General features: G+C 39.2%; 1 protein-coding gene across 1 annotated transcript; it reads left to right on the top strand.

Moving 5' to 3' along the window:
• Positions 1-23,456: 23,456 nt before the first annotated feature.
• Positions 23,457-24,763, top strand: LOC127094899 (uncharacterized). Its single transcript, XM_051033663.1, has 2 exons — positions 23,457-24,275; positions 24,365-24,763. Exons 1-2 carry the CDS (start codon positions 23,457-23,459, stop codon positions 24,761-24,763), a joined length of 1,218 nt encoding a protein of 405 aa, XP_050889620.1.
• Positions 24,764-25,160: the final 397 nt, after the last annotated feature.

Genomic DNA, 25,160 nt, shown 5'->3' with positions numbered 1-25,160 from the left:
TGCTATGGTGATATAGATCTCTTTACAGATCTCCCCAAGCAGATGTCGGGTGTTTAAAATCTCTCCATATAGAGTCAGCCCATAAGTAGAAAATGTTGTCTTTCCTTCTGCAGTTCCCCACTGAGATATATCCTCGTGGATGACGGTTTCTTCCGTTTCCTCCCAACACATATATTGGGATGGATGTTCCTATTTGAGTTACATCCTCATTAGGACATGTCTTGATTCAGTCTGTCTTTTCGGATTATTCCCGAATTGGCTATTTGTCAGATATCTTGTGCTTCCCAGCGGGTTGTTCCCCAGCGGAGTAGTTTTGGGCCTCTGCCTACTAACCGGTAGTTATAAGTCCTATTCTTCCTGGCTTTCTTGACAGAATTTGTGGTTATACACCTTTTATTCCCCCAGCCAGAGTTTTGGTTTTCTACCTAACAGTCGGTAGTTGTAAATCCTATTTTCCTGCTCTTCAGCAGTTTGTGGTTTGTTATAAACCCTATCTTGTTTCCCGTGCGGATTTGTGATTTGTTCTATCCCCACGCGGAGTTGTTGGTCTTCTACCCCGTATTCGGTAGATGTAAACCCTAATTTTGTGGTCATCCCCACCAGATTTTGGCCCTCTGCCTACTAACCAGCAGTCGTAAGTCCTATCTTTGCGGTTTTTCTACCTACGAACCGGTAGTTATAAACCCCGTTCTCTCCACTTGCAGAGTTAACTTTGGCGTTCATCCCAACCGATGACAATTCCCCCCTTGTGGTTATCTTCATCTAGTTCTTGATGTTGATTTTCCTTTGCTCGGATAAGTTGTTCAGATCAACACTTATATCCCTAGCAAGTCTTTTGTGGATAATTGCCGTATGCTAGCAATTTTATCCCCAGCGGGTCCTTTCACCTTGTGTTAGTGATTGTGTTCCCCGGATCATTGATTTTCATTAGTGAATCCTCAGCAGATCTTCTTTCATTTACCCTCTTGTCAGGTAATGTCTGTTGCTCCTTTTGATTGGTCATCATTATATACCTAGTTCGGTATCCCGATGCCTTTCTTTTCGGTTGATTTATCCTTTATTAACCCAGTAACCGGTTGTGGATAATCTTCCATGCGAGTATATTATTCACGGTCTGCCGGTAATGAATAATATGTCTCATGCGCTCTTTAGTTGGAATCCTTTGTTGATTTTCCCCAGCTGAGCAAGATTCGTATTCTTTGTAGAATCGAATATCCATCCTTTAACCAGTTTGTGTTTTGGATGATGAGTGTTTTGGAAGTGAAATCCAATTCACGTTTCGGTAGATCACCTATTATATACCCAGTAACCGGTATCTCTGGTGTTTCTTACCATGCGAGTTTATTATCTACGTTCTGACGGTAATAGATAATATATCTCATGCGAGTTCCTTCTCCATGGTCTGCCGGTAATGGATATTGTATCTCATGCGCTCTTTGGGTTTGTGTCCCCAGTTGAGCAAGATTCGTATTCTTTATAGAATCGAATATCCATCCTTTAACCAGTTTGTGTTTTGGATGATGAGTGTTTTGGAAGTGAAATCCAATTCACGTTCCGGTAGATCACCTATTATATACCCAGTAACCGGTATCTCTGGTGTCTCTTCCTTTTCGAGTATATTATACACGGTCTGCCGGTAATGAATAATATATCTCATGCACTCTTTGGGTTTGTGTCCCCAGTTGAGTAAGATTCGTTTTCCCGTTGTGGATTCGAATGCCCACCCTGTAAGTCGATTTGCTTTTTCAAGCCCTCCTTTAGGATGATGAGTGTTTTGGAAGTGAAATCCAATTCACGTTTTCGGTAGATCACCTATTATATACCCAGTAACCGGTATCTCTGGTGTTTCTTACCATGCGAGTTTATTATCTACGTTCTGACGGTAATAGATAATATGTCTCATGAGAGTATTCTATCCATGTTCTGACGGTAATGGATATTATATCTCGTTCACTCTTGGGTCAATCCTTTGTTGCTTTCCCCTCGGAGTAAGATTCGTATTCTTTGTAGAATCGAATATCCATCCTATAAACAAGTTTGCTTTTCTAGCTCTCTTCAGGATGATGAGTGTTTTGGAAGTGAAATCCAATTCACGCTTTGGTCGGTCACCTATTATATACCCAGTAACCGGTATCCTTGGTGTTCCCTCCTTTCTGCTCCCTATTATGACCTCGGTCCCCCTGTGGAGTCAGATTTTCCTGAGTTTGTTACCCTTATACCGGTAACATCTCATTTCTTTGGTGCTTCCTCCGTGAAGTTCTCTGTTGCTTCTCCCCAGGAGTCAGCTTGTGTTTCTCCAATGGATTTATTTTCCTTTGGATTTCTTTTCCCCAGTGTGAGTCCTTCACTCCCCAGTGAGGTCTCCAGTCTGTTTTCTGTTTTTTCTAATCAGAGTCGTGTCTTGTTCACGCTGTGTCAGTTTTGTTTATCCCCAACTAGAGTCTTGTTAGAGTCTCTGTTCCTGGTGAGTGTATTACTCCGATGGATCGTCTTTTCTTCTGTGTGAATCATATTCCCCACAGAATTTGTGTCTTTTGCATACATACATTTGCATCATGAGGTCTCTTAGGGACCAAAATTTGTCTCATTACTGTTATTTAAGCCCATTCTACCGCGTCGAGATGAAGATTTCTAAACTTCACTTCTCCGGCTAGAATCACCTTAAATAGGGGCATCTGTAAGACCCCAATTTTGGGCCCTAAGATCCCTCATGGCCCATATCATATCATATCATGGCCTCAAGGATCATTGCATGCCCTAGCTTCCCTCCTAGTGGGTAGGTTGCCTTGTGAGTGTGATTCTTGATCACCAAGCATGCCTTGCATTTGTATATCTTTGCTTTTCAGATGTTTATCAATCAAAAAGTACAAAAATATTGTCATTCTAACCTTGTTGCTTGCAGCTGAAGCAATCATCAACAATTAGGTCAAAATCAGCCACAGTCAGTCATTGCAGTGGATGGTGGCCATTCTTGCAGAATTTGGGCACCATGATCAATAATCAAAAGTTCATACAACTTGGGACATCATTTGAAGTCAAGTTCTCAAGGAATTAGGGTTTGGAATTCACCAGAAGTGGTTCAATCATGCAAAACCCTAGAAAAGTCAACAGAAAGTCAAACTTGGTCAACTGTGGATTTAATCAGTGATTTGATGGTGGGAATTGATTTGAAGGAGCTCATTCATGTCCATACAAGCCTCTTATATCATGCCAAACCTCATCATGGAAGAATTTGAAGCAAAAACAGAAAATTTCCCAAAATAGAAAGTGGACCTGTAATTTCAACTGCCAAAAATGGAAACTTCTTGATCCTCAACTTGCATCCTGATACAAGCTTCAAATGAATTTTTGCCCAACATGAAAGTTGAAGATCTTGTTCTCCCATTTTCAAAAAGTCCAAGAACTCTCAAATCCCATGTATGGTTGGCAAGATATGATCAATTCATTTTCACAAATTCATGAACTTCAAAAGGCCATATCTCATGAACCATTTGGCCAATTTTGGTGGGGTTTTTTCCTACAAACCACATTTCATCTCCTCTTTCCAAAAATATAAATTTCATGTACCAAAAATCTATGGATCAAAATGGCATTTTTGGACTTGTCTTATTTAAATTCAAGTGTGGACCAAAGTTGACTTTTTGAATTAGGCATTTTTGCTCACTTTGGCCATTTGGGATCTGTTTTAGATGGTATTTGGAGCATGCTCAAGGCCCAAACTCGGCCAGACCTCACACCTCCATGTGCATATGTCAAAAAAATTAGCAAAATGCATTTGGCTTCATTTAAGTTAAACATGCTTAGCACATCATTAACCAACAATAAACAGAAGTTTTTAACATTATTTTCTGCCCATTTTCGAACCCTAGAGAAAGTAGCAGCCACAAACACACAGAAAAAAACTCTCATTCTCTCATTTTCCATTTGGCTCGCTTTGCATTTTTTCTGCCAAAAACTCCAAAACCCTCGAGCATCCTTTGGTTCTTTCATCATCTGGCCAGCATTTGAGAGCCTTTTGAACCATCAAACCCCAGCTGGAACTCCCTTTCGAGCTCTGTTTTCTCCAAAGCATAACAATGGCAAATCGAGATTTGAAGGATTCCAAGCCTTGCTGAGCTAATCTACCTTAAGTATCCATCATTCCACACCATAAGGAGGATCTGTTTGAGCTTGCATCTCCAAAACAACCACTGCTTCACACTTTTCTTCAAATCCAAGTAAGTTTTCGAGCTCCTCTATTTCCAAAATTATGAGATGCTTAGGATAGGTCTGTTGATGCTGATTCCATTGCAACTTGTCTCACTTAAAATGGTTGTGTTATGCCTGATAAATCTGGATTTCAAATTTTGTGACCAAACATACCTTTGCTCGATTTGTTTTGTTTGCAATGATTTAGTGAAAATGAATGTTACTTTCTTGTTCTATGTTGCTTGCTGACCATGAGTGTATGTTCCATTTGTGTTTCTGGAAAAGATCTGGAATCGAGCTTGCTGTTGATGATGATGAATACTGTTGCTTTCAAAAACCCTAAACACTGTAGCTTAAACCCTTAAACCTGCCCAGAAAATTCGCATGAAATTATGTTTGGTTTGTTGCTATCTGTTGTTGCATGAGTATCACTGCCATGTTGTTTGTGTATTGCTGCTTGAATTTCGTTTTATGATGATGAAGTTGCTTTGTTCATGGCCAAACCCTAATTGCATTTGAACCCAGAAAACATGAACACGATTGGCTGTTTGTTTATTTGCCCTGCATGAGTACTGTTCCATTCCTTACTGACCAATCAGATTATTTGGTTTCTTTGGCTGAAGCGCAGCGTTTAGATTAATGAGGGAGGTAATTACAAGAGTGCCACTGGTCAACCATGTTGACTTACCATTCCATGTTACTTTGTTCATGTTTTCCAAATTGATTGCTTAACTTCTAAAAATCATTTCTCACTCGTTTCAATTCCAAAATTCATGAAATGTTTTCCATCATATTCACATGAATGTCTATTATTTTATCATGATTTTTGCTGAATTTTTGGTTGGCTGGATTTTTAATGGCTTTAGGGTTCTTAACATGTATGCACATTTTGTACATTTTGCCAAAACCATTGTGAAATTTTGATGATGTATCCAATGACCCTGAAATTTTTTGTGGTTAATCTACACTCATTCATGTTTGTTTTGATGTAGAGTTATTGAATTTATCATATGTGGTTGTTGAGTTATGAATTTTTGAAGTAGGGTGTGACAATTTGTGTCACACCAATGATATGCAATTTCATGATTTTTGTTGACATGCTTCCTGACCTCCAATTAATGTGAAATTTTGCATGATCCTTCTCTTATGTGTCTAGTTGACTTGTGAATTTTCCTGGAATTAATTATGCCATTTCCTATTTGTTTGAGATTTTTCTTCCCTGCCTAGTCAAATGTTGACTTTGTGTGACACATCTTGCCATTTCATTTGGGAAATTCTCATACCTCATTGGATGATCATGAAATTTTACATGTGCATACTAGACATCTCAAACTTTGCATTGGTGTTGATCCCATTCATTTCGCATCTGTTTTCATTTAGTTATGATTTTTTGAAGTTGACACATGTTTGTTCGACTTCTTTGTGCATACTTGAAATTGTTTTGACTTCCTGATTTTAATTGACTATCTTCCCATGATCCAAATGAGCTGAGATTTGATATGCATGTCATGTTATGGATTGTGATTGACCATGATTTATTTGCTGATTTTTGGAAATGTTTATGTTTAACTTTTGATGCAAGTCTTGCTGTTGACTTTTATGAGCTTTCATTTGCCATGCTTTGACCTCCTTTGCTTATGAAATCATGATGATGCATGATATGAACTTGAGACCAATTGTGCTTGATTCTTAAATGTTTGAACTTGATTTTGGTTGACTTTCATTTGCTGTTTTGACTTTCTCATTTATTTTTGACCCTAGGCTTGTCCTAGTGGTCTCCTGGCTTATGTTTGAGTTCATTGTTTCAGGTTGAGCTACAAATGCTTCAAAGAGAACAATCCAATTTGTTTGAGCTTGATTGTTTATCATGTGCTAACCTCTTTGTTTTGTAGGTTGCTTGGCTCATAAGCCTTGTGCCTTGTGCTTTGCACATTTGTCTATCTGTTTGACTGTTGACTCCTGTTTCCTTTTGCTTTAACTGTTGAACTGTGTACTGATCTGTTTGACTATTTCAGGTACCATTAGTTGCTTAGTTCTTTGAACTTGCTTTGCTTTGCTTTATAGCAATTTGCTTTGAGGTATAATCCCTTTTTCTTCATGTAGTCTGGAGACCCGGCCTGTTATTTGGCCGGGCAAACTGTCTGAAGTCCTCCTTAAGAGGCAATGCTTGTGTGTGTTTAATTTTGTCCCAAGCAGGAAAAGTCCTTCAAGTAAGGCAATTGGTAGATCAAAGGGATAAGTAACCTATCCCCTACTATTCAGTGAGTCTTCTCCTTGCTCCCATTACATGGTTGTAGCATTGAGATCAAAACCCAAGATCTATAGAGTCAATAATATGTGGAAAGAGCTCCATCTTTCTGAGCTCCCACACTTTCTGATATGCTCTCCCTGATCAGGGATAAGAGCAATGAGGCACACCCCTCATCTCCTTTCATCTGCTTCACCTTAGCCTCTCAATGGCAAGGTTAAGAGCAACTTTTTACCCTATTCCAGTTGGCCTCAGTGTCTAACCCTCTTGTGTGAGCCTCCTTGTTTGGCTATAGAGTGTGTTGTTTGATATTGATTGATTGATTGATTACTTCATATGCACCTGCTTGCTTGTATGCTCTATGCATTTATCATCATTTATTGCTCATCAATACATAATCATCTCATTTGTCTTTGTGACATTATCATTGTTGTCTGCCCATTGAGGACAATTGTAAGACCATTCATTGGCCATTGCTCCTATGATATGGAAGTGAGTATAAGACCATCACCTTGGCCACTCATTTTATCTTTGCCTGATGCATTTGTTGATTGAATGTGAGGATATAACTGTAAGTCCCTGCAAGTTGGCATTTGTATTCCTAGGACCATACTGTGGAGGTTAGAGTAAGCCCAGACAGATTGGCATCTGACATCCATGTTTGCTTTTCTTTGTTTATGTGAGGTTGCAATTGTAAGTCCCTGTAAGTTGGCATTTGCTTTCCTATGATCATATGTTGGATATTGGTATAAGTCCAGACAGATTGGCATCCGGTATCCAAGTTTCATTTTGTTCCAAGTTTCATTTTGTTTTAGGAGATTAGTGTAAGTCCATTGAGTGGCATCTGATATCCAGTTCTGTTTTAAGAGACTGGTGTAAATCCATCTATTGGTATCCGGTATCCACCTTTTATTTCTTTGTTTGAGGAGATTAGTGTAAGACCATTGAGTGGCATCTGATATCCAGTTTTATTTTAGGAGATTGGTATAAGCCCAGTGATTGGCATCCGATATCCGCTTTTGTTGACTTTCTTGTTTGTTTGTTATTATCCATTGCTTATTCCAAAGGACACACTTGAATCATCTTCTATATGATTTCAAGAAGTGAACCTTCTAAGAAGTTTTACTTTCCATCTTCATCCATTCATCCCCATTATGTCCTAAACCTTTTCACACTTTACTTTCAAACTTGACATAGATATTGTGCAAACATCTTCATGTTTTCAAACTAAAAAACCTGGACCCAAGTCCTTGACTTTTTTCAAAAACTCATTTTCATAACACTTCTTTTGAATTAATCTTAATCATACTTTGACTTCATTTTCATAATCACAATCAATTAACTTCACTCATTCACTTGTTTTGGCTTTGTCCATTGTTAATCTTTTCATGCATTAGCCATAGGTTTCAATTATCATTGTGGTTGATGTAAATCTTGCCTATCCTTAGTGAGTCGACAATAAGACTTCCGTACTGAAAACAGGGCTAACCCCTCTAGTACGTCGAAGCTATCCTCGCATGGTGGATGTTGTTTTTGGTCGAGTGTTCTCCCATTGATAATGAAAAGCCTCAGTGCTTGTGTTTAAAATTGAATCCACCAACTTTTGGAAATCTTTTAGCCGAACTACGGCGTTTTGATCCTTACCTTTGATGGAAGGTACGTAGGCAGCGGGTTCATCCGTTCGAACACAAAAATAACTAACTTGTACATTCTTTTCTCATCATCCCAATCATGTTTGCACATTGTTTATGTCATAACAAATAACAATTTTATACAACAAGTGTGAAAAGGGCTCCCTAGGAGTACCTAGGACGTGATGGGTGCCTAACACCTTCCCATTGCGTAATTTACCCCTTACCCAGAGTCTCTGATCTTTTTATTAGTTTTCTACGTGTAAAACTTCTTAGGCTTTTGTTCGCTTTTTAGCCAGTCCTTTGGATAAATAAAAGTGCGGTGGCGACTCGAAAATTTCATTGTATCTCTTGCTTATGGTTTAATCGATAAATCATATAGCGACGAATACACCGCTACAACTTCCATTTTGCAACACCATCTTCTAAATGAAAGGAGATATTGTATAAGTGCACAGCAGCAGCTTTGCCTGGAGACTTCTTAACAACCTGCCTTTTTGCAGGGGAGATGTCTGGGACATCGTCTTCGACATCCTCATCAGAGTCAGAACTCTCTCTTTCTTTCCTTTTCCTAACCTCAACTTTACTCCAAGATTTGGAGGGTCCTACACCAAAAACCTTTTTCACTCTTCTTGTTGTTCTCATTTCAGCCACACTCTTCCCTTTTCTAGTCCTCAGTTTCTTAGCTACACTTGGTTTTACAAGATGGACCAAAGTGTCATCCTCTTCTTCAGAAGTTTCTTCCTCCAGGCCAATAATATTCTCAGTAGTTTCATGAGACATATTCGCTGGTTTCTTGCTAGGTAGGGTTTTACCTAGAGAATATAGTCCCTCAGTAACCACTTCCTTTTCTGATCTAGATGAGTCATCATCTTTCTTAGCTTGGGGTTCCTCCTCAGGTGAGGGGTCCCTTCTAGACAGAGGGGTAGAAACACCCTTGACTGCATGCCCTTCACTTAGAATCCCAGTAACTAGGTTCCTAATGGCACGATCAGCATAATGCATGCCATTTGGAAGAGGAGATTTATCAGGGATATTACCTTGCTTACTTCCAGCCATGGAAGAGGGGCCTGGGGCGTCACCTGATATCACACAAAGAGGACTAATGTCCAGCACGTCTTCATCTAGAAACTCCATGGAGGGAGTTCTTGTATGATGAGAGGGTTTTGAACCAGATGATGATGGATGTTGAGACATGTTGTTGAACTTTTGAAAGAAATTTCTTTGCGCTAGCAGAGTTTCCCTGAGAAGTTGGATGGAGATGGAAATGATTGTGTTTAGGTAGCGTGTGCAAATGGCATAGATACTATTTCCAATGCTAGGGAATGATTTATCATTATTGAGGCTCTTTCTTTTAAGTGGGAAGACACTATTTTTATTTCCTTTTCCTTTCCACTTGAATTGCCATAATTTCACAAGAGTCCAAATCCCTAATTTCCCTCTTACATATTCAAATTGAATATCATCCAAATCCCTTGCAACCTTGTCAACTAGTTGCATTTCATGCTTTAGAACTATGAATTTGTCTTCCACAAATTTTCTAATGGAGTGATGACAGCAAATAATGTACTTGGTCCAACTGTGCTGAATATGATTTTTGGACATAGTTGCAGCATTCAGGCTGTCATAATACAATGTCATGACATCGTGTGTGACATTGTATGTAATTATCAGTAGTTTCATCCAACCCAGTTGAGAACAGCTGCTTCCATCTGATATATATTCATCATAAACACCATTTTCATCTTTCAAATGTGTAGGAGCAGGTGTCCTTTCACTTTCCATCTCAATCTTCTCCACATTGTTCTTGGCACTTTTGCTTTGAGATAAACACATAGTCCCTTGTGGCCCAGTTCCAACAAAGCTCTCTCCAATTTCAGCCTGCATATGACTAGTCACATGTCCACCTATTTGATCTAACCTCTAAGCTATTCGGGCCATCATGACCTTTTCTCCTTTGAAAGTGAGGTTAAGTCTGAGCTTCTGGTGTGACATCCTTGTTTGACATTTCCCACAGACTTGTCTTTCATCACTCTTGAGAGTTCCTCTAGCAGCTATACTCATCTTCATCCCTTCTTCTTTGACATAGGTACACTTTGAGGAATAATCAATTTGAGAGCTCCACATGTAACAGTTGTCTTTGGTCCTGATTCCTTTCATAATCACTTCACTGTCTTTGTTAGAAATTAGACATTCAGTTTTGGTGAAGTTAACATTCAGACCTTGATCACATAGTTGACTGATGCTTATTAGATTTGCAGTCAAGCCCTTAACCAGTAGGATATTGTCAAGTTTAGGAACTCCAGGACAATCGAGCTTGCCTATCCCCTTGATTTCACCCTTTGCTCCATCACCAAAGGTTACATAGCTTATGGCATGAGGATGAAGATCAGTTATCAAGTCTATGTGTCCAGTCATGTGTCTAGAACATCCACTATCAAAATACCACTCTTCTTTGGCTAAGACTCTGAGGGGAATGTGAGCTATTAGACTTGTAACATTAGTCTTAGGAACCCATTGCTTTTTGTTGATAGGCCTGTGTTGTTTGGGTCTGGGTTGATAGTGAGTCTGATGATGAACAGGGGTAGGATAACCATACAGTTTATAGCAGAAGGGCTTCAGGTGACCAAATTTCCCACAGTAATGGCATCTCCATCTTTGGTGTTTCCCTTTCTGTTGTCTTCTCCTCTGATGTTGTGACATATGATGTGACATCACAGGTTTACTTTTATTATGAATGCACTTAGGTTTGGCTTGAGGTTTGCAACCAGTGTAACTGCTCTCAGGCTTAGAATCATTATACCCAATGCCAGATTTGTCTCCTGTTATTTGTCCAGTTTGGAGAATCTTGTCTAAGGAGTCAGATCCATTGCTTAACATCCTTACATACTTGGTCATCTCTTCTAGTTTAGAATTTAAGAACATAGCTTCAGTTTTCAACTTGGAGATGGTTTTCACATAGTCTGCCTTCTCACTCTCCAGGTGTACTATATTCTGGCTTTCAGCTTGTTGATTTTCATCTAGCTTGGCATTTAGAACCACTGCTTCTGTTTGTAATTTGGAGATGGTTTCCAAGTATTCTACCTTCTCATTCTAAAGTTGAGTTATTTCCTTCTTCTGGCTTTCAACCTGTTTGCACAGCTCTACACTTTTGTGACACAACTTTCTGTAGGTAGAGGCCAAATCTTCAAAGGTTACTTCATCATCACTTGAGTCTTCATCAGATCCCCATCTTCCTGTCAATGCAGTCACAAGATTTGCAGCTTCCTCTGTTTCACTCTCATCAGACCAAGTGGCAGCAAGACTCATCCTCTGCTTCTTGAGGTAGGTCCCACATTCAGTCCTGATGTGTCCATACCCATCACATTCATAGCACATCTTTACTCTAGAGGTGCCTTCATGAGTGGTCTTGAGAATGTCCCAAGCATCTTTAGCCACTTCACAATTGTTTACCAACCTAAAAATATTCTAGTCTACTCCATTGAATATTGCATTCAATGCTTTAGAATTTCCAAGGGCTAGATCATCCTCGTCCTTGGACCATTATTCTTCAGGTTTCTTATTAGTTGTGGATTCTCCTTCTTTAGTAATTACAGGATGTACCCCGCCTGTTAATACAACCTTCCAAGCCTTGTTATCAAGAGATTTTAGAAGGCTACCATTCGAGGTTTCCAATAGTCATAGTTAGAACCATCCAAAATTGGTGGCCTGTGAACAGATCCTCCATCTCTCTCCATTGTCACGACACTAATATCTGAGAACACAAACAGGATAAAGATACAGAATGGTAAAGCAAAAGACACAAGCAATTGTTAACCCAGTTCGGTGCAACTCACCTACCTCTGGGGGCTACCAAGCCAGGAAGGAAATTCACTAAAATAGAATCAGTTCAAAGACTCTTCGTACACTTCAACAAGTTACAGTCTTTCTCACCTAATCTCTACCCGTGCAATTTCTACCTAAGCACTCTTAGATATGAGAACCCACTCACTTCCCTACAATCACACCTGTGATCTTAAACAACAATCCCTTGAGAAAAGAAAACACTTTTCAATAACACACTCTTGGTTTTACTTCACAGTTTCAATCAAGAAGACACACACTCGATCTTGCTTCACAACTTTGATCAAGTAGACACACATTTGATCTTTCTCCACAACTTTGATCAAGTAGACACACACTCTTGCTTAACAGCTTTAGAGTGATAAATTACAACCACAAATCAGTCCAATTCAATCATCAAAAGATGACTTGAATGGCTTACAAGTCTCACGACTAAACAAACACAAACCCTATCTCTCTCTCTATATTTCGCTCAGTATTGGTTGTGTGTAAAACAGGTTTTCTAAGTCCCTTTTTATAGAAGCTTTCAGCTGGGCTTGGACATCTTGAAAACCCTAAATCTATTTTCCAATTAAATCTTTTCATAACAGCTAGTTAGATCTTCTTGGAAAATAAGTAAATCAGGTTGTAATCCATGATTGAATGCGCCTGCAAATCAGATCTTCAATCATACATAGATTGTCATTAATTACGCAATCATAAAACACCAGACATTCATACTGAATATTTTGTGTACAGGATGTCATGACATCGAGTCTGACATCCTGGAACAATCTTGCATAATTCCATAATTCCTTTTATAATTTCCAGCAGGTATATAGCTTATCAGATGTCATGACATTGTGTATGACATCCTGAAACAATCCTGCATGATCATGTTCTCCATTTGAACTCTAGCAGGTACACATCATCAGATGCCATGTCATTATGACATTCTGAAATAATCCTGCATGAACATGTTCTTGAACTCCAGCAGGTACATAGGATATCTTATGTTAAGACATCACACATAACATCTTGTGAACACTCTTTGTTTTACCAAAATTGTTGCCAACACTTAGAACCAACAGTGGGAACAATGGATATGCTAATACATCATATTAAATTGAAATATCATTTTCAATTTGGATCTAATAACCACAATCAAAGAATGAATGATTCAATTAAATGGAATTAAAGTCACATAATACATGAACATAGCATGTGAAATTAAATCAATCCTTTATTCCTAACATGACATAATGATTGAATTAACATGGCAAAATATTATTGATCACCCTTTAGTACCCCAAAATTTGCCCTCCCCTTTTCTTCACATCTCCATCTAACGGTTTGACTAGGGTCCATTCGCATGCATTATTAACTCATGCATAAGCATCATTCATCACCATGGATTTCAAATGTTTGACTTGCATGGCTTTGGCTTGTTGGTACAATGACTTGGAACACTTGGTTAGGACTTACCCTGGAACACCAAGGCCTCTAAAACCCTAATCTCAGGTGATCTTAGTGTGTCACAGTCAGCATCCGATACTTGGTCCATCCATCTTGTCTCGTTTGGTGCTCGAGCCTTTTGGTCGTAATCTGAGTCCTTGGTCCCATACCTTCCATCCACTTTCATTCATTCACTTGGTCATTGAGTCGGTTAGATCTTAAGTTTGGATTCACGATCACGTTCATGCATTGAGTCAAGTCATTTTCATTCAATTGGCCAATTTCTTTCATTTTTATCCCTAAAATATTCACTACATATGAAAAAATATGCAAAAGAGGTGTAACAGAACTCATTTTTGGAGGTTTTTATCCCTGTGAGTCGACTCATGACTCGGCGCAAAACCCCCGGGTTCGAATAGGTCGACCCACCGGTCGACTCAATTCTGGGAAACTTGAGTGAGTCGACACACTCACCCTTTGCATCGACGCATGCTCCTTCTTTCTTTGAACCTGGTTCCCTCGGGTCGGAACAGGCTGGCCTACCGGTCGACTCAATGCTGGAAATTCATGATTGAGTCGACTCACCCGTCATTTGCGTAGACTCATTTCCAATTTTTCTTTTAGTCATTTCGTCGCGGTTCCGGACAGGTCGAATCCCAGGTCGGCTCGACCCTGGTAAAATCAGTGTATGAGTCAACTCATTCCCTGTTTGAGTCGACTCATAGCTTGTTATGAAGGATTTTACACCACTGTTACGAGAAAGGGACTTTTGGTATGAAACATGATACTCCATCATTGAGGCTTGTAATCTGATCGCTCTATTCGCAAGTGCGCGAATCGCGTCAGAGTTATATAAAAGATTATCGATCCCACAGAAACCAAATCGTCAATCTATCGATTACTATTGTTACGATGTTTATCTAAGGTAGTACAAATGAGATATTGATGTCGCAAAATAAAAGTAAATAAAGAAAATGATAAATACAGTGCAGATAAAGATAGGCTTGAATGTATTTTACGTCAGTTAAACGATGCCTCGATTGTCTAAATAGAACTACTTATGGGGCAATCTTTTCTACTCTTGAAAAGAATCCATTTAACAGAAACTGTCGCTTTCGCGTATTCAGAACTGAGTTTACCCTTAAATTAAGGCCTTTTATTTTCACTTATAAAAGGTGCGCAGAACGCTAAAGCAGTAAACCTATTTTTAAGAAATAAGACTCGTAAGCTTAGTTGAAAAGTGATTTTGATTCGGAAAGTTTACCCAAGGAGTTTCCCGATTTTAAATCTATCAACGCGTCCGAAAACAGTTTCAAAAATCATTTTTTCCTTAAAGTGATAAAAATTCCTAGTTAACTAAGCCAAGGTGCTTTCGAACTCCTTGAGTAGTTAAAATTAACCAAGTTTGTTTCAGAAGACTCGAACTAAAAATCAAAACAGCCCGTAAAGCATTTCTACAGATGCAATATGTGAAACATCTCTTTAACCGCGATCCTTACATTCTAACCTTTGACAGATTTAGCCAGACATGGTAATACAAACAAATACAACGATATTGAACATGATGAAAAAAAGTTTAGAATGTAAGGTGTGAAGAATAAGTAAAGCGTGTAAAACAATTAAAACGACCAATAAAGATAATGGCGAGAAAATTAAATAAAGTAGAGACAATGGCAGGAAATTAAATAAAGTAAAGACAATGGCAGGAAATTAAATAAAGTAAAGCATGGCTAGTAAAATAAAAAGGCGATTAAATTAGAACCTGCTCCAAACGGAGGCTTTAAATCTGGTACAAGGAAGTAAATAAACCTTTGACTTTGAAAATAAAGATGACGGCAAAATCAAAGAGCTCCAACTCAAGTACACTAAGGTGCGATAACCCCTCGATGTGACGGATTACCGCTTTTACAGGTGATATTATAGTCTTAGTGTTGTAAACTAAGTTGGATGATTTGAAAGTGAACTAGAACGACCTATTTATAGAGGAACTCAAAAGCATGCAAAGACCAAGATGCCCTTCAACTTCTCTTTAGTGGGAATGTGGAATTCAAAGGTGGCGCCCGCCATGTGAGTAAATGGGGAAGTTCAATGGATCGTGGCAGTTTCCTCCTGGTTGAGGGTTGATGTGTCATGGCTTCTCCTATAGTGGCCTCCAAGCAGAACGCCACGAGTACAATATTTGCCGAACACCCTAATTTTTTGGTCTTTTTGCTTCGTTTCTTCTAAAAAGGTCCTGAAAGAGCTAAATACCTGAAAACAACACAAAAGAAAGCATAACACAAGCAAAATGATAAAAAGACCTAATAAACATGTGCAATCTGAGTCAAATATACGGTGTGATTCAGTGTGATCACAATCCAAGGCAAGTAGACACTTGCATGAACACCGGAAAAATCGTGAGCATCCGACGACACTTCAATGTTTTGTACTTCATCGAAATTCAACCAAACACATTGTGAACACATCAAACTTGTAGGAAACCAAGTGCGGAAAAATCACATAACACAACACAACCACTATTAACCTATAGTTGCAAGTCATGATAAGCTAATTGTATTCAAAATTCCACCTGCAATAACAAGTCATAAACCACCATTTCCACTAAATGAACCAATTAACTAACCTCCAACTCAGTGAGTTAACTACCTAAATTTACTGAGTTCCTTGTAACTAACTCCAAACCTCTTTTAACTAACTCCAAGACTAACCCCAAGCCTCATTAATCCCAAGCCTAATCCCTATAAATGCTAATCTCGACCATTCACTTCACCTTTCACTACTACACCACTTTTTCTGCAAACATCACCTTCAACTTTGCTCACTTCATATTCTCAATTTCTTCACCCTACACCAAAGCTCAAACCACGATTAGAGCAAGCTTCACATTGAAGTTTTCTATCAACTGAGATAAACCTCTTGCACTCAATAATCATCCCTACATTCACATGATTAACATCAACAACAAGAATTCGGTTCAGAATTTTCTCAGAATTGATTCTTGAGGAGGATGAATTCGTGGTAGAAGGATAAGATTGAAGGTCCAAAGTAGCATATCTCTGGGTTTCTCTTCTTCATCTTCATCACTTCCGAATTGTAACAAATTCCTAGACATTCCTTCATCTTATAGGTTGGTGAATGTTCATCTTTAATCTGTGCTTGTTTGCTGAATTTTCATACCATATTGTAGCTTGTAAAGTGGAGAATCAAAACCCCAAGGTTTGATGATACGACATTCCTCCATCTCCATTCAATTTTAGATTTTGTGCTTAGGGTTCATCTTTCAAGAATTTGTGGTTAGAATGATTGAGGGATTAGGACAGAAGAGGTTGAGAGGAGTAAGAAATTGATGCTTTTTCTTGATTCCGGCCAACTCTGCCGCCTCCGGCGCGGTGGTGGTTCTGTTTTGACATGAATTGGAAGATAATGTGTAGAGATGAGAGAGTGAGTGTTGATTTTTCCACATGTCTCTTTGCAATTTATGTTGGGCTTAACCATTAAGCCCAATACTCTGCTTTCTACACCCCTGTTTTGTTTGGAAGCATAATTATTGAATCCAACTACAATTTAGTATTTGGGCTTATCCTGTTAGGCCCAAAGCCCCTATTGCTGAATTCTGCATTCGTTATTTAGGGCCTGCACCCCCTTTGGCCCAACATGTTAATTACCATTCCAATTACCTTCAATTCCAATTTTGCTAAATGTCTTGTTAGCATCTTAATTAGGTCTAATTAGGCTTTAGACTATAATTATAATTAATTGGAGTTTGTGTAGTTTTCTAAATTTGTGTTCATGATTTGATACTTTTGGTAGACCATTTTATCCTTTAGGGGTAATTTTGGACATTTCATTCATATAATCACATGCTCCTTTAGGAATAGAATTTAACTTGGAATCTTAACCATAACATGTTCCCTTAGGATTTTTAACATGGACTTTTAATCATTTTTTTGACTAATGGCATGTACCCTTAGGATTAGCTTTTGTTTAATGCTAACCATTAGATTAGGTGCTAATTTAGTTCCCAAATCATTTCAAACCCTCCGATTTAAATTAAGCAAAAGCAATTTTGATCAACTAAATCCTTTGAACTTGTATAATCCCACAGTCTAGTTTGAGTGACCAAAAGACCCTTGGTCACTTAATAATACTTTTTCTTCTAAGCTGTGGAGCTTAAAGCCTCAAACAAGATCTTCAAATCAACGCATCCTGAGTCACACCAAGCAGCAGATTATACAAGACAAATCAAAGGTCAACACTTGGTTAACATGATTCAAATTGCACAAAACGAGCCTTAAGTAGTAAGGAATGATGAGATGAAGTCTCTCCTATCCTTGTCTAGAGTGACCTTATGTATGGGGCGTATGCCCCAAATATTCAAATCGTTCGCCCTTATTCAAAGAATTTAGGGAAAAATATGAAACGATTAAACTACCAAGTCTTCTTCACACAAGGTCAACATCAACGCAAGGATCAACAACGAAGATTCTTCGCCAGCAACTTGTCAGTTAAGAGAAGTATCACGCACTTCAAGTCTTAAGTAATAGGGAATGACGAGATGGAGTCTCTCCTATCCTCGTCTAGATCGACTTTGTGTATGGGGCGTATGCCCCAAATATTCAAAGCGTTCACCCTTATTCATAGACTCTCATGTGATTCTTATCAATCGACTGTCAAGTCTCTCAGTTCATCTCTCCATTCTATTTAATTCAATCATTAATTCCTCATCCATTCCGTGCAGGGGTCGCATGCCCATTTCTCAATCTTTAGCTTCCGGCATTTCCTATCAGTTCAGACTATGGCATACTTTGTTGCTTTCCCTCAAGGTGCAGACCTTGGCAACCTTCTAGCCCATGGAGTTCAGACTCTGGCTTGATCCTTTGCCTGAAGGTGCAAACCTTGGCAAACCCCTTCATCCCATGGAGTTCAGACTCTGGCTTTATTCTTTTCCCATAAGATTCAGATCTTGGCATTCTTGCCTTATGGAGTTCGGACTCTGGCTAAACCTTGTTTTTCCTTGTGATTGATCACCATCTTTGGTTAGTACCACCTTCTTGCTTGTTAAGCAACCTACCTCGCCTCTGGGCAATCCTATCAAATCCTTTCCTTTTCAACCCTAGTGGGTTGAACTGCGAAAGCTCTGATTTCCTCATTGCACAATGAGGGTACGTAGGCAAGAGAATTCAGATTCTCCGTGAGCTATCTTATTTATCAATCTACCTTATCTATTGCTACCCTATTTATCAATCAATCATTCTTCCTTCATTCTATCAATACCATCTTTTTGAGATCAATCATACTTCTCCTTGGACTCCTTGTTTATCCTTTTAGGACGTTGATGACACTGAAATTCACCGTATTTTCGACTCCGATTTCGCATGCATTTTAGTAGTTTTATTGTTATTTTGTTGTGTTATTACAATGTTTCTCTTTGTTTTCAGGTTTTTACTTTAATCGGAGCCCCGATCGAGAAAAGGAGTGAAAATGAGCTAAAAAGACTAAATTTCAGCATTTTGCACTTGTGGCTCCCACTGTGGCTGGCGCCATAGACCCAGCCATGACGTGTCACAGCTCAACTTCCCTCAACTGCCACGTTCCCCACTAGTTCCACTAAGGCGCCATAATTTGGCCTTATGGCGGGCGCCATGGACTTGTGGCGAGCGCCACAAGAGGAAAAGTTTTCCTCCCAAATTCAAACTGAAGGGTATCCTTGTCATTTCCATCATTTTACTTGCCTATAAATAGAGACTCGAATTCATTTGTTTAATCATCAAAACTTAGAACAGAGGCAAACTTAGATGCAAACTTAGTTTCACTTAGGCATATATTCAGTATTTAAAAGTGGTAATCGCTTCGCATTGGGGTGTTACCACAATTGTGTAATCAAGTCTGTGATCGAGACTGTAATTGAGTTTGGAGAACTTTGGAAGGAAGTTAATCCTGCCGCCATTTTCATTACCGCTTTGCATTTTATTCAACCCTGCGATTGGAGCAGGTTTTTATTACCTTACCTTTATCTATTTATTTCCCGCACTCGCTTTACTTTTACTTTATTTATTTCTCGCACTCGCACTACTTTTATTTATTTCTCGCTCTCGCTTTACTTTATTTATTTTCCGCACTCGCACTACTTTTACTTATTTTCCGCACTCGCACTACTTTTATTTATTTCTCGCACTCGCACTACTTTTATTTACTTTCCGCACTCGCACTACTTTTATTTAAATTAAATGCACCTTTACTTTACCATGTCTAACTAAACCTATAAGGTTAGAATGTAAGGATCGTAATTGAACCGATAATCCGTACAATTGTTCGTAGAAACACTTAAGGGCTATTTTGACTTTCAACTTAAGTTTTCCCGCACTTAAATTCTGTTGGGTAAGATCGAAATCCGTCCAACGTCTATCTAAACTTAATTGTTTTTAACTATTTCAAAAACAGCGAAAGCGTTTTGTTTAGTTCATTAGGAGTTTTTAACTTAAGAAGAAATGAGATTTTAAAACTATTTTCGGATGCGTTTATAAGTTTAGAGTCTGGTTCGTGAGAACCTCTTTTGGTAAGAAATCCAGGTTAAAATACTTTTCAACTTAGTCAAGATAATATATTTCTTAAAAATAGGTTTACAAGTCTAACGCAATGTGCACCTTTTTATAAGTGACAATAAGAGGGTTTGATTAGGGAGTATAACTCGGTTCTGAATACGCGAAAGCGACAGTTCCTGTTAAATTGGTTCTTTTCAAAATAGGAAACACTGCCCATAGGTAGTTCTATTAGAAAGTACTTGGATTATTAATTGATTATGTGAATTACATTCGAGCCTGTCTTTATTAATTGAACTTTATTCAACACTTTACTTTCCATTGCACACTCTAAAAACCATTATTTTGATTACCTTCGATAAACACCATAACAATAGATAACGATAGATTGACACTTGGTCTCTGTGGATTCAACAATCTTTTATATTACTCTGACGCGTTCGTATACTTGCGAAAAGCACGCATCATACGTCTTAATGACAGCCCAGCTCCTCAATCGAGAGTTGTTTGGGGGTTTTGCCCAAACACTTAATTCAGTATTTCTTTTTGGCTTTACCCTATAGTGGCGGCCTGCTAGTCCCCGAATTGGTAACTGCCTACCTTGCTCTCCGATTCAGAATTTGTCTCCTTCTTGGACCCAAGATACTGTTCTTACTTGATATTGAACTATTTACTTCCCCAACAAGTGATATACTATTCTTTATACTGCCGTATTGCAATCATCCCTCAAATTGGTGTTTGTCTTGTGAACCCCCGTTGCTTAGACACATATCTCTCTATTCTCGTTTCATGGCAGTTAATCTATGAAATTGGGTTTGTCTTGTGAGTCCCCGTTGCTTGGACAAATACCGTTTGATACCATTCTTTTGGTACAAGTCATAATCTTCATCACTGTATGTCTCCCTCTCTATTTCTCATGGTTCCGGACTACGATTGCTTTGACCTTCTCATTGCACAATGAGAATACGTAGGCACGAGGATGTGAATCCTTGGCGAGCATACTTCTAATTATTCCTCCTCCGCCTTAGGGCATCCTTCATATCTTTCACTATCCATTACATACGTTCGATCATAAATCATTCACCCAGTGACATTCTATTTCTTTGACATTGAAATATACTTTCTTTGGATCCATATACGTCCATTTAGGACACCTAATGTAGTTCGCCTTTCTACCTAGAGTTGCTTGGGTTACAACCTCAAACATCTAATTCCTTCTTTTTTGGCTAAACACTCTATAATGGCGGTCTGTTGGTCCATGTAGCGGTTAAAGTTGTTTCCCTCTATGGTAGAAAACTCATTTCTCTTATGGATCCTAATATACTTTCACCCTTCGATTCCAAACATTACATCTTCAGTTACTGATCACCAGATATTTGACTCTGTGGATTTGGTCACTTCATTCCATTCATATCCACGATACATTCATATTCTATCTTCCTTCACTCCATGTGATATACGAGTTATCTTTGAGCCAAACGCACTACCTTTGTTGTCCTTCTTGCGTCACCTTGTTAACCAAGAGATGTTTGGGACTGTACCCAAAAACCTATTTCTTCGTCTTTTCGGCATTACCCTGTAGTGGCGGTCTTACTAGCCCACGTACTGGTAATAGCCACCTTACTCTTGAGTTCATCTTTTCACCCTTGTTGGAGTTCAAAACACTATTCTTTAGTTCAGACCGTATTCTTATCACACTTCTTTCCATCTCCCACTTCTAGTTCCTTGAACTATGAAGCTCTAAATTTTTCATTGCACTATGAGGATACGTAGGCATGAGGGCCCCAATCCTCACCGAGCACTTTATCTATTTCTCTTCCTTTCCCATTCTTTCGCGAGTAATCTTAGAGATAACACCTATTCGAGCGAGAACAATTAAAACGGTTCCCATGGGGTACCATGGATGTTTGGGGTGCTAATACCTTCCCCTTGCATAACCGAATTCCTTACCCAGTATATCTCTTTCCCACGGGTTTTATCGATGTTTTCCCTTCCCTTTGGGGATAAATACATTTCGATGGCAACTCTGTTGTATGTTCGAGCGTGTGATGCGTTCGGGTGTATTTCCACTAGCTCCAACTGGCGACTCTGCTGGGGAGTTTGCTTCTTGGAGCATTTCCTAGTCGCTAAAAGGAGTCGAGCCTAGTTTTGATTGCTTTCTTGGCTTGCTTATGGTGTTTATCTTTGCGCTTCACTCGCTTTATCATTATATTCCTTTTCTTCATATTATGGATATTATCTGTTATACTCCTTGTTGGGTTGGGATAGATTACATGAGAGAGAAGCTCTATACCGAGCTTGAGTACATACACAGGATAACAACGTGACTAGAGTCGTGTTTGACCTCCGTGGGGTTATTCCGCGATTATGGTTGACACGAGACGTCACACCTAGAGTAGATCATTTTGGGAGCATCATCGTCCAACGAGTCGTTTGTCTCAGGCAATGGTATCCCGAATTGGATTGTTGACTCTAGGAACCTTCTAGGTTACCTTCGAAGACTATAACCTGCCTGTGAGAGGGATATGGTATTTTTCTGTAGGAAACCATAGCCTCTACATACCTTATTCTCATGGACATCGAACATTTGATCCTGCATCGGGCAGTGTACACAGATTATTCGAATTATTTTCATGCGGCTAACACATATTATTGCATATCATTTTTGCGTTGCTCTATATATGTCGGAGTTTTGACCTTGAATTATTATACCATCAGGATTTGAATCTATGAGTGTTGCATAATCATTTGCATTTCATCCTTAAAATGTGCATTCGTGCATTCATATCTCATGCCCATCAACCAGAAAAAGCTCACCTTGTCCTTTCTCCAGCCTGAAATACGACGACTCTTCGACACCAATACTTCACAAGGGCTAACAAGTCGAGAACGATGGAAGATTTGGAACAAGAGAATACTACTTATAGGGAAACTTTGGCTCAAGTCCTAGGCAGAATGAAGACCTTCCAAGGTTACATGAACACCATATTGGAGTACCTTCAAGCCCAAAAGGCCACTACCTCCACTTCTGCTGCCAATCCTGCTTCTGCCGTAGTTACTGATGCCATTGCTGCCACCATTTCTGTTGATGCTATTATGGACACTATGATTCAGCCTGTGGTGAGCCAACCTATCTATCAGTCGGGTCCTATTAGGCACGCCATTGCATATCCCTGGGGGTTGCGTCCGAATTTTACTCCCCAAGCTGCTAATGGGAATGCATTTGTGCTATATCAACTGTTTACTGTTCGTCTCGCCAATTAGAATGTTGTTGCCCATCCTTGGGGCATGACCACTCACTCTCCTCAAATGATTAATACCTACAACCGTGAGATTCTTCCAGAACAGACTCTTCAGACTTTTGTACCAGTGATTGTTGAGACTCCTAATAACAACGAAGATGAATATAGAGGTCCTACTCTTCACTTCCGTCTTTCTTCTCGAGATACTCAACCTACTGTTTAGAATTTTAATCAAGGTGTTTAGATACCTCATCTTCATCCTGGGGCATCTTCTATTGTTGCACCTCCGTTTGTGTTTCCTGGGGCACCCTATGCTCAGACTGTTGGTCAGATGGTAAATCAGGGTCTGATGTATCCTCAAGGGTATCCTCAGTTTTCTTCTCCTCTAGTCCTCACTCAGGAAGCTTCTCAGGGTGTTCAACTTCCTAGTCATCAAGTTAAACCTCAGCTTTCCAATGATATTGTTGTTGGTTCAGAATATCGATTACTAGATGAAAAGATCAGAGATATTAAAGGTTTCTCTGCTTATGGTATGGATGCTAAGGACTTGTGCCTAGTCCCCCATGTGGTGTTTCCTCCTATGTTTAAAGCACCAGACCTACCAAAATATAAGGGTTTAAGTTGTCCAAGAAGTCATGTCATCATGTACTATAGGAAGATGGCATCCTACATTGACAATGATGATCTTCTTATCCATTGCTTCCAAGACAGCTTATTTGGGGCATTCTTAGACTGGCATATAGGCCTGGAACACAGTAAAATCAGATCTTGGAAGGACTTGTCTGAAGCCTTTCTCAAGCAATACAAATATAAACTGGACATGGATCCCACCAGGTTACAACTGCAAAATCAAGCCTACAAGCGCAATGAAACATTCAAGGAATACACTCAGAGATGGCGTGAGATGGCTTCTAGAGTTAAACCTGCACTGACAGATGCTGAATTAGTTGATACATTCATGGGCATACTCCAAGGTTTGTACTATGAGAAGATGGTTGGTAGCTCATCATCCAACTTCACAGATATGGTGACCATTGGAGAACGCATTGAAAATGGGCTGAAAATTGGGAAGATTGCTAGTATTGATAGCCAGACAGTGGCCAAGAAATCTCAGGGTTTTTCTAGGAAGAAAGAGGCTGAGGCAAATGTTGTAACAACAAATTTCTATCCTCAGCTCAAGCACCGATGGCTCATGTGCCATACTATCCTTATCCGTACATCGCCGCTGCTCAATATCAGCAACTTGTCTATCAACCTCAGTATCAGCAGCCTCCACAGACTCCAGCTCTGCAGAATCAGCAAAACAACAGAAACCAGAATCAAGGTCAACATAGACGGTTTGATAAGAAGCGTCCTCGGCATGACCAGATCCTTGTATCATACACTCAGTTGTTGCCGTATCTTGTCCAGCAAGGGCCAATTATGCCAAAGGAGATTCCGCCTGCAATGCCTCCCTACAATAACAAGCATAACCCTAATGTGTCTTATGCATTCCATGTCGGATACATAAGGCATTCTACAGAGGATTGTTTGGTTCTCAAGGCCAGAGTACAAGAGTTGATTGATCAGAAGGTTTTGTCTTTCTCTGAGGTAGGACCTAATGTCATAACCAACCCGCTGCCAAATCACTGTGGCTAGATTGTGAATGCAATTAGTGGCAAGGATTTCTCAGATTCAGTTGCTTCTCCAAAGGAGTATCAAGGCTAGTCATATCATATTAATTCAGTCATGCCTCATTTGTAATCTTTTATTGGTTTCTATGTGATGTTCAATTGTAAAACTTGTCTGGATTTTAGATGATAATAATAATTAAATAAACGTGCATGTTTTGCTTAAATCCATTCGTGTTCACTCATATTTTATTTTTCAGTATCAAACTGTTTGTCAAGTAAAATCAAAAGAGAAAGATGCAATTAAAAATATGCAAGATCGTTGCTTGTATGCTTTTGAATAAGACCATGTTGATAATGTAAGGAATTGTTCAACCCCTAAACACCAGAGATATAAGGAAGTTAATCCCTAGTCAACCCGTTCG

This window comes from Lathyrus oleraceus, chromosome 6, assembly GCF_024323335.1.
Source record: "Lathyrus oleraceus cultivar Zhongwan6 chromosome 6, CAAS_Psat_ZW6_1.0, whole genome shotgun sequence".
NCBI lineage: Eukaryota > Viridiplantae > Streptophyta > Magnoliopsida > Fabales > Fabaceae > Lathyrus > Lathyrus oleraceus.
Note: the sequence above shows the minus strand (reverse complement) of the source record. Positions and strands in the feature narration are given on the sequence as shown.

Coding starts and splice junctions, on each gene's coding strand:
- LOC127094899 (XM_051033663.1), top strand. CDS start 23,457: ATGGTAAATCAGGGTCTGATGTATCCTCAAGGGTATCCTCAGTTTTCT. Junction 24,276..24,364: donor AAGAGGCTGAGGCAAATGTT/GTAACAACAAAT, acceptor GCTCAATATCAG/CAACTTGTCTATCAACCTCA.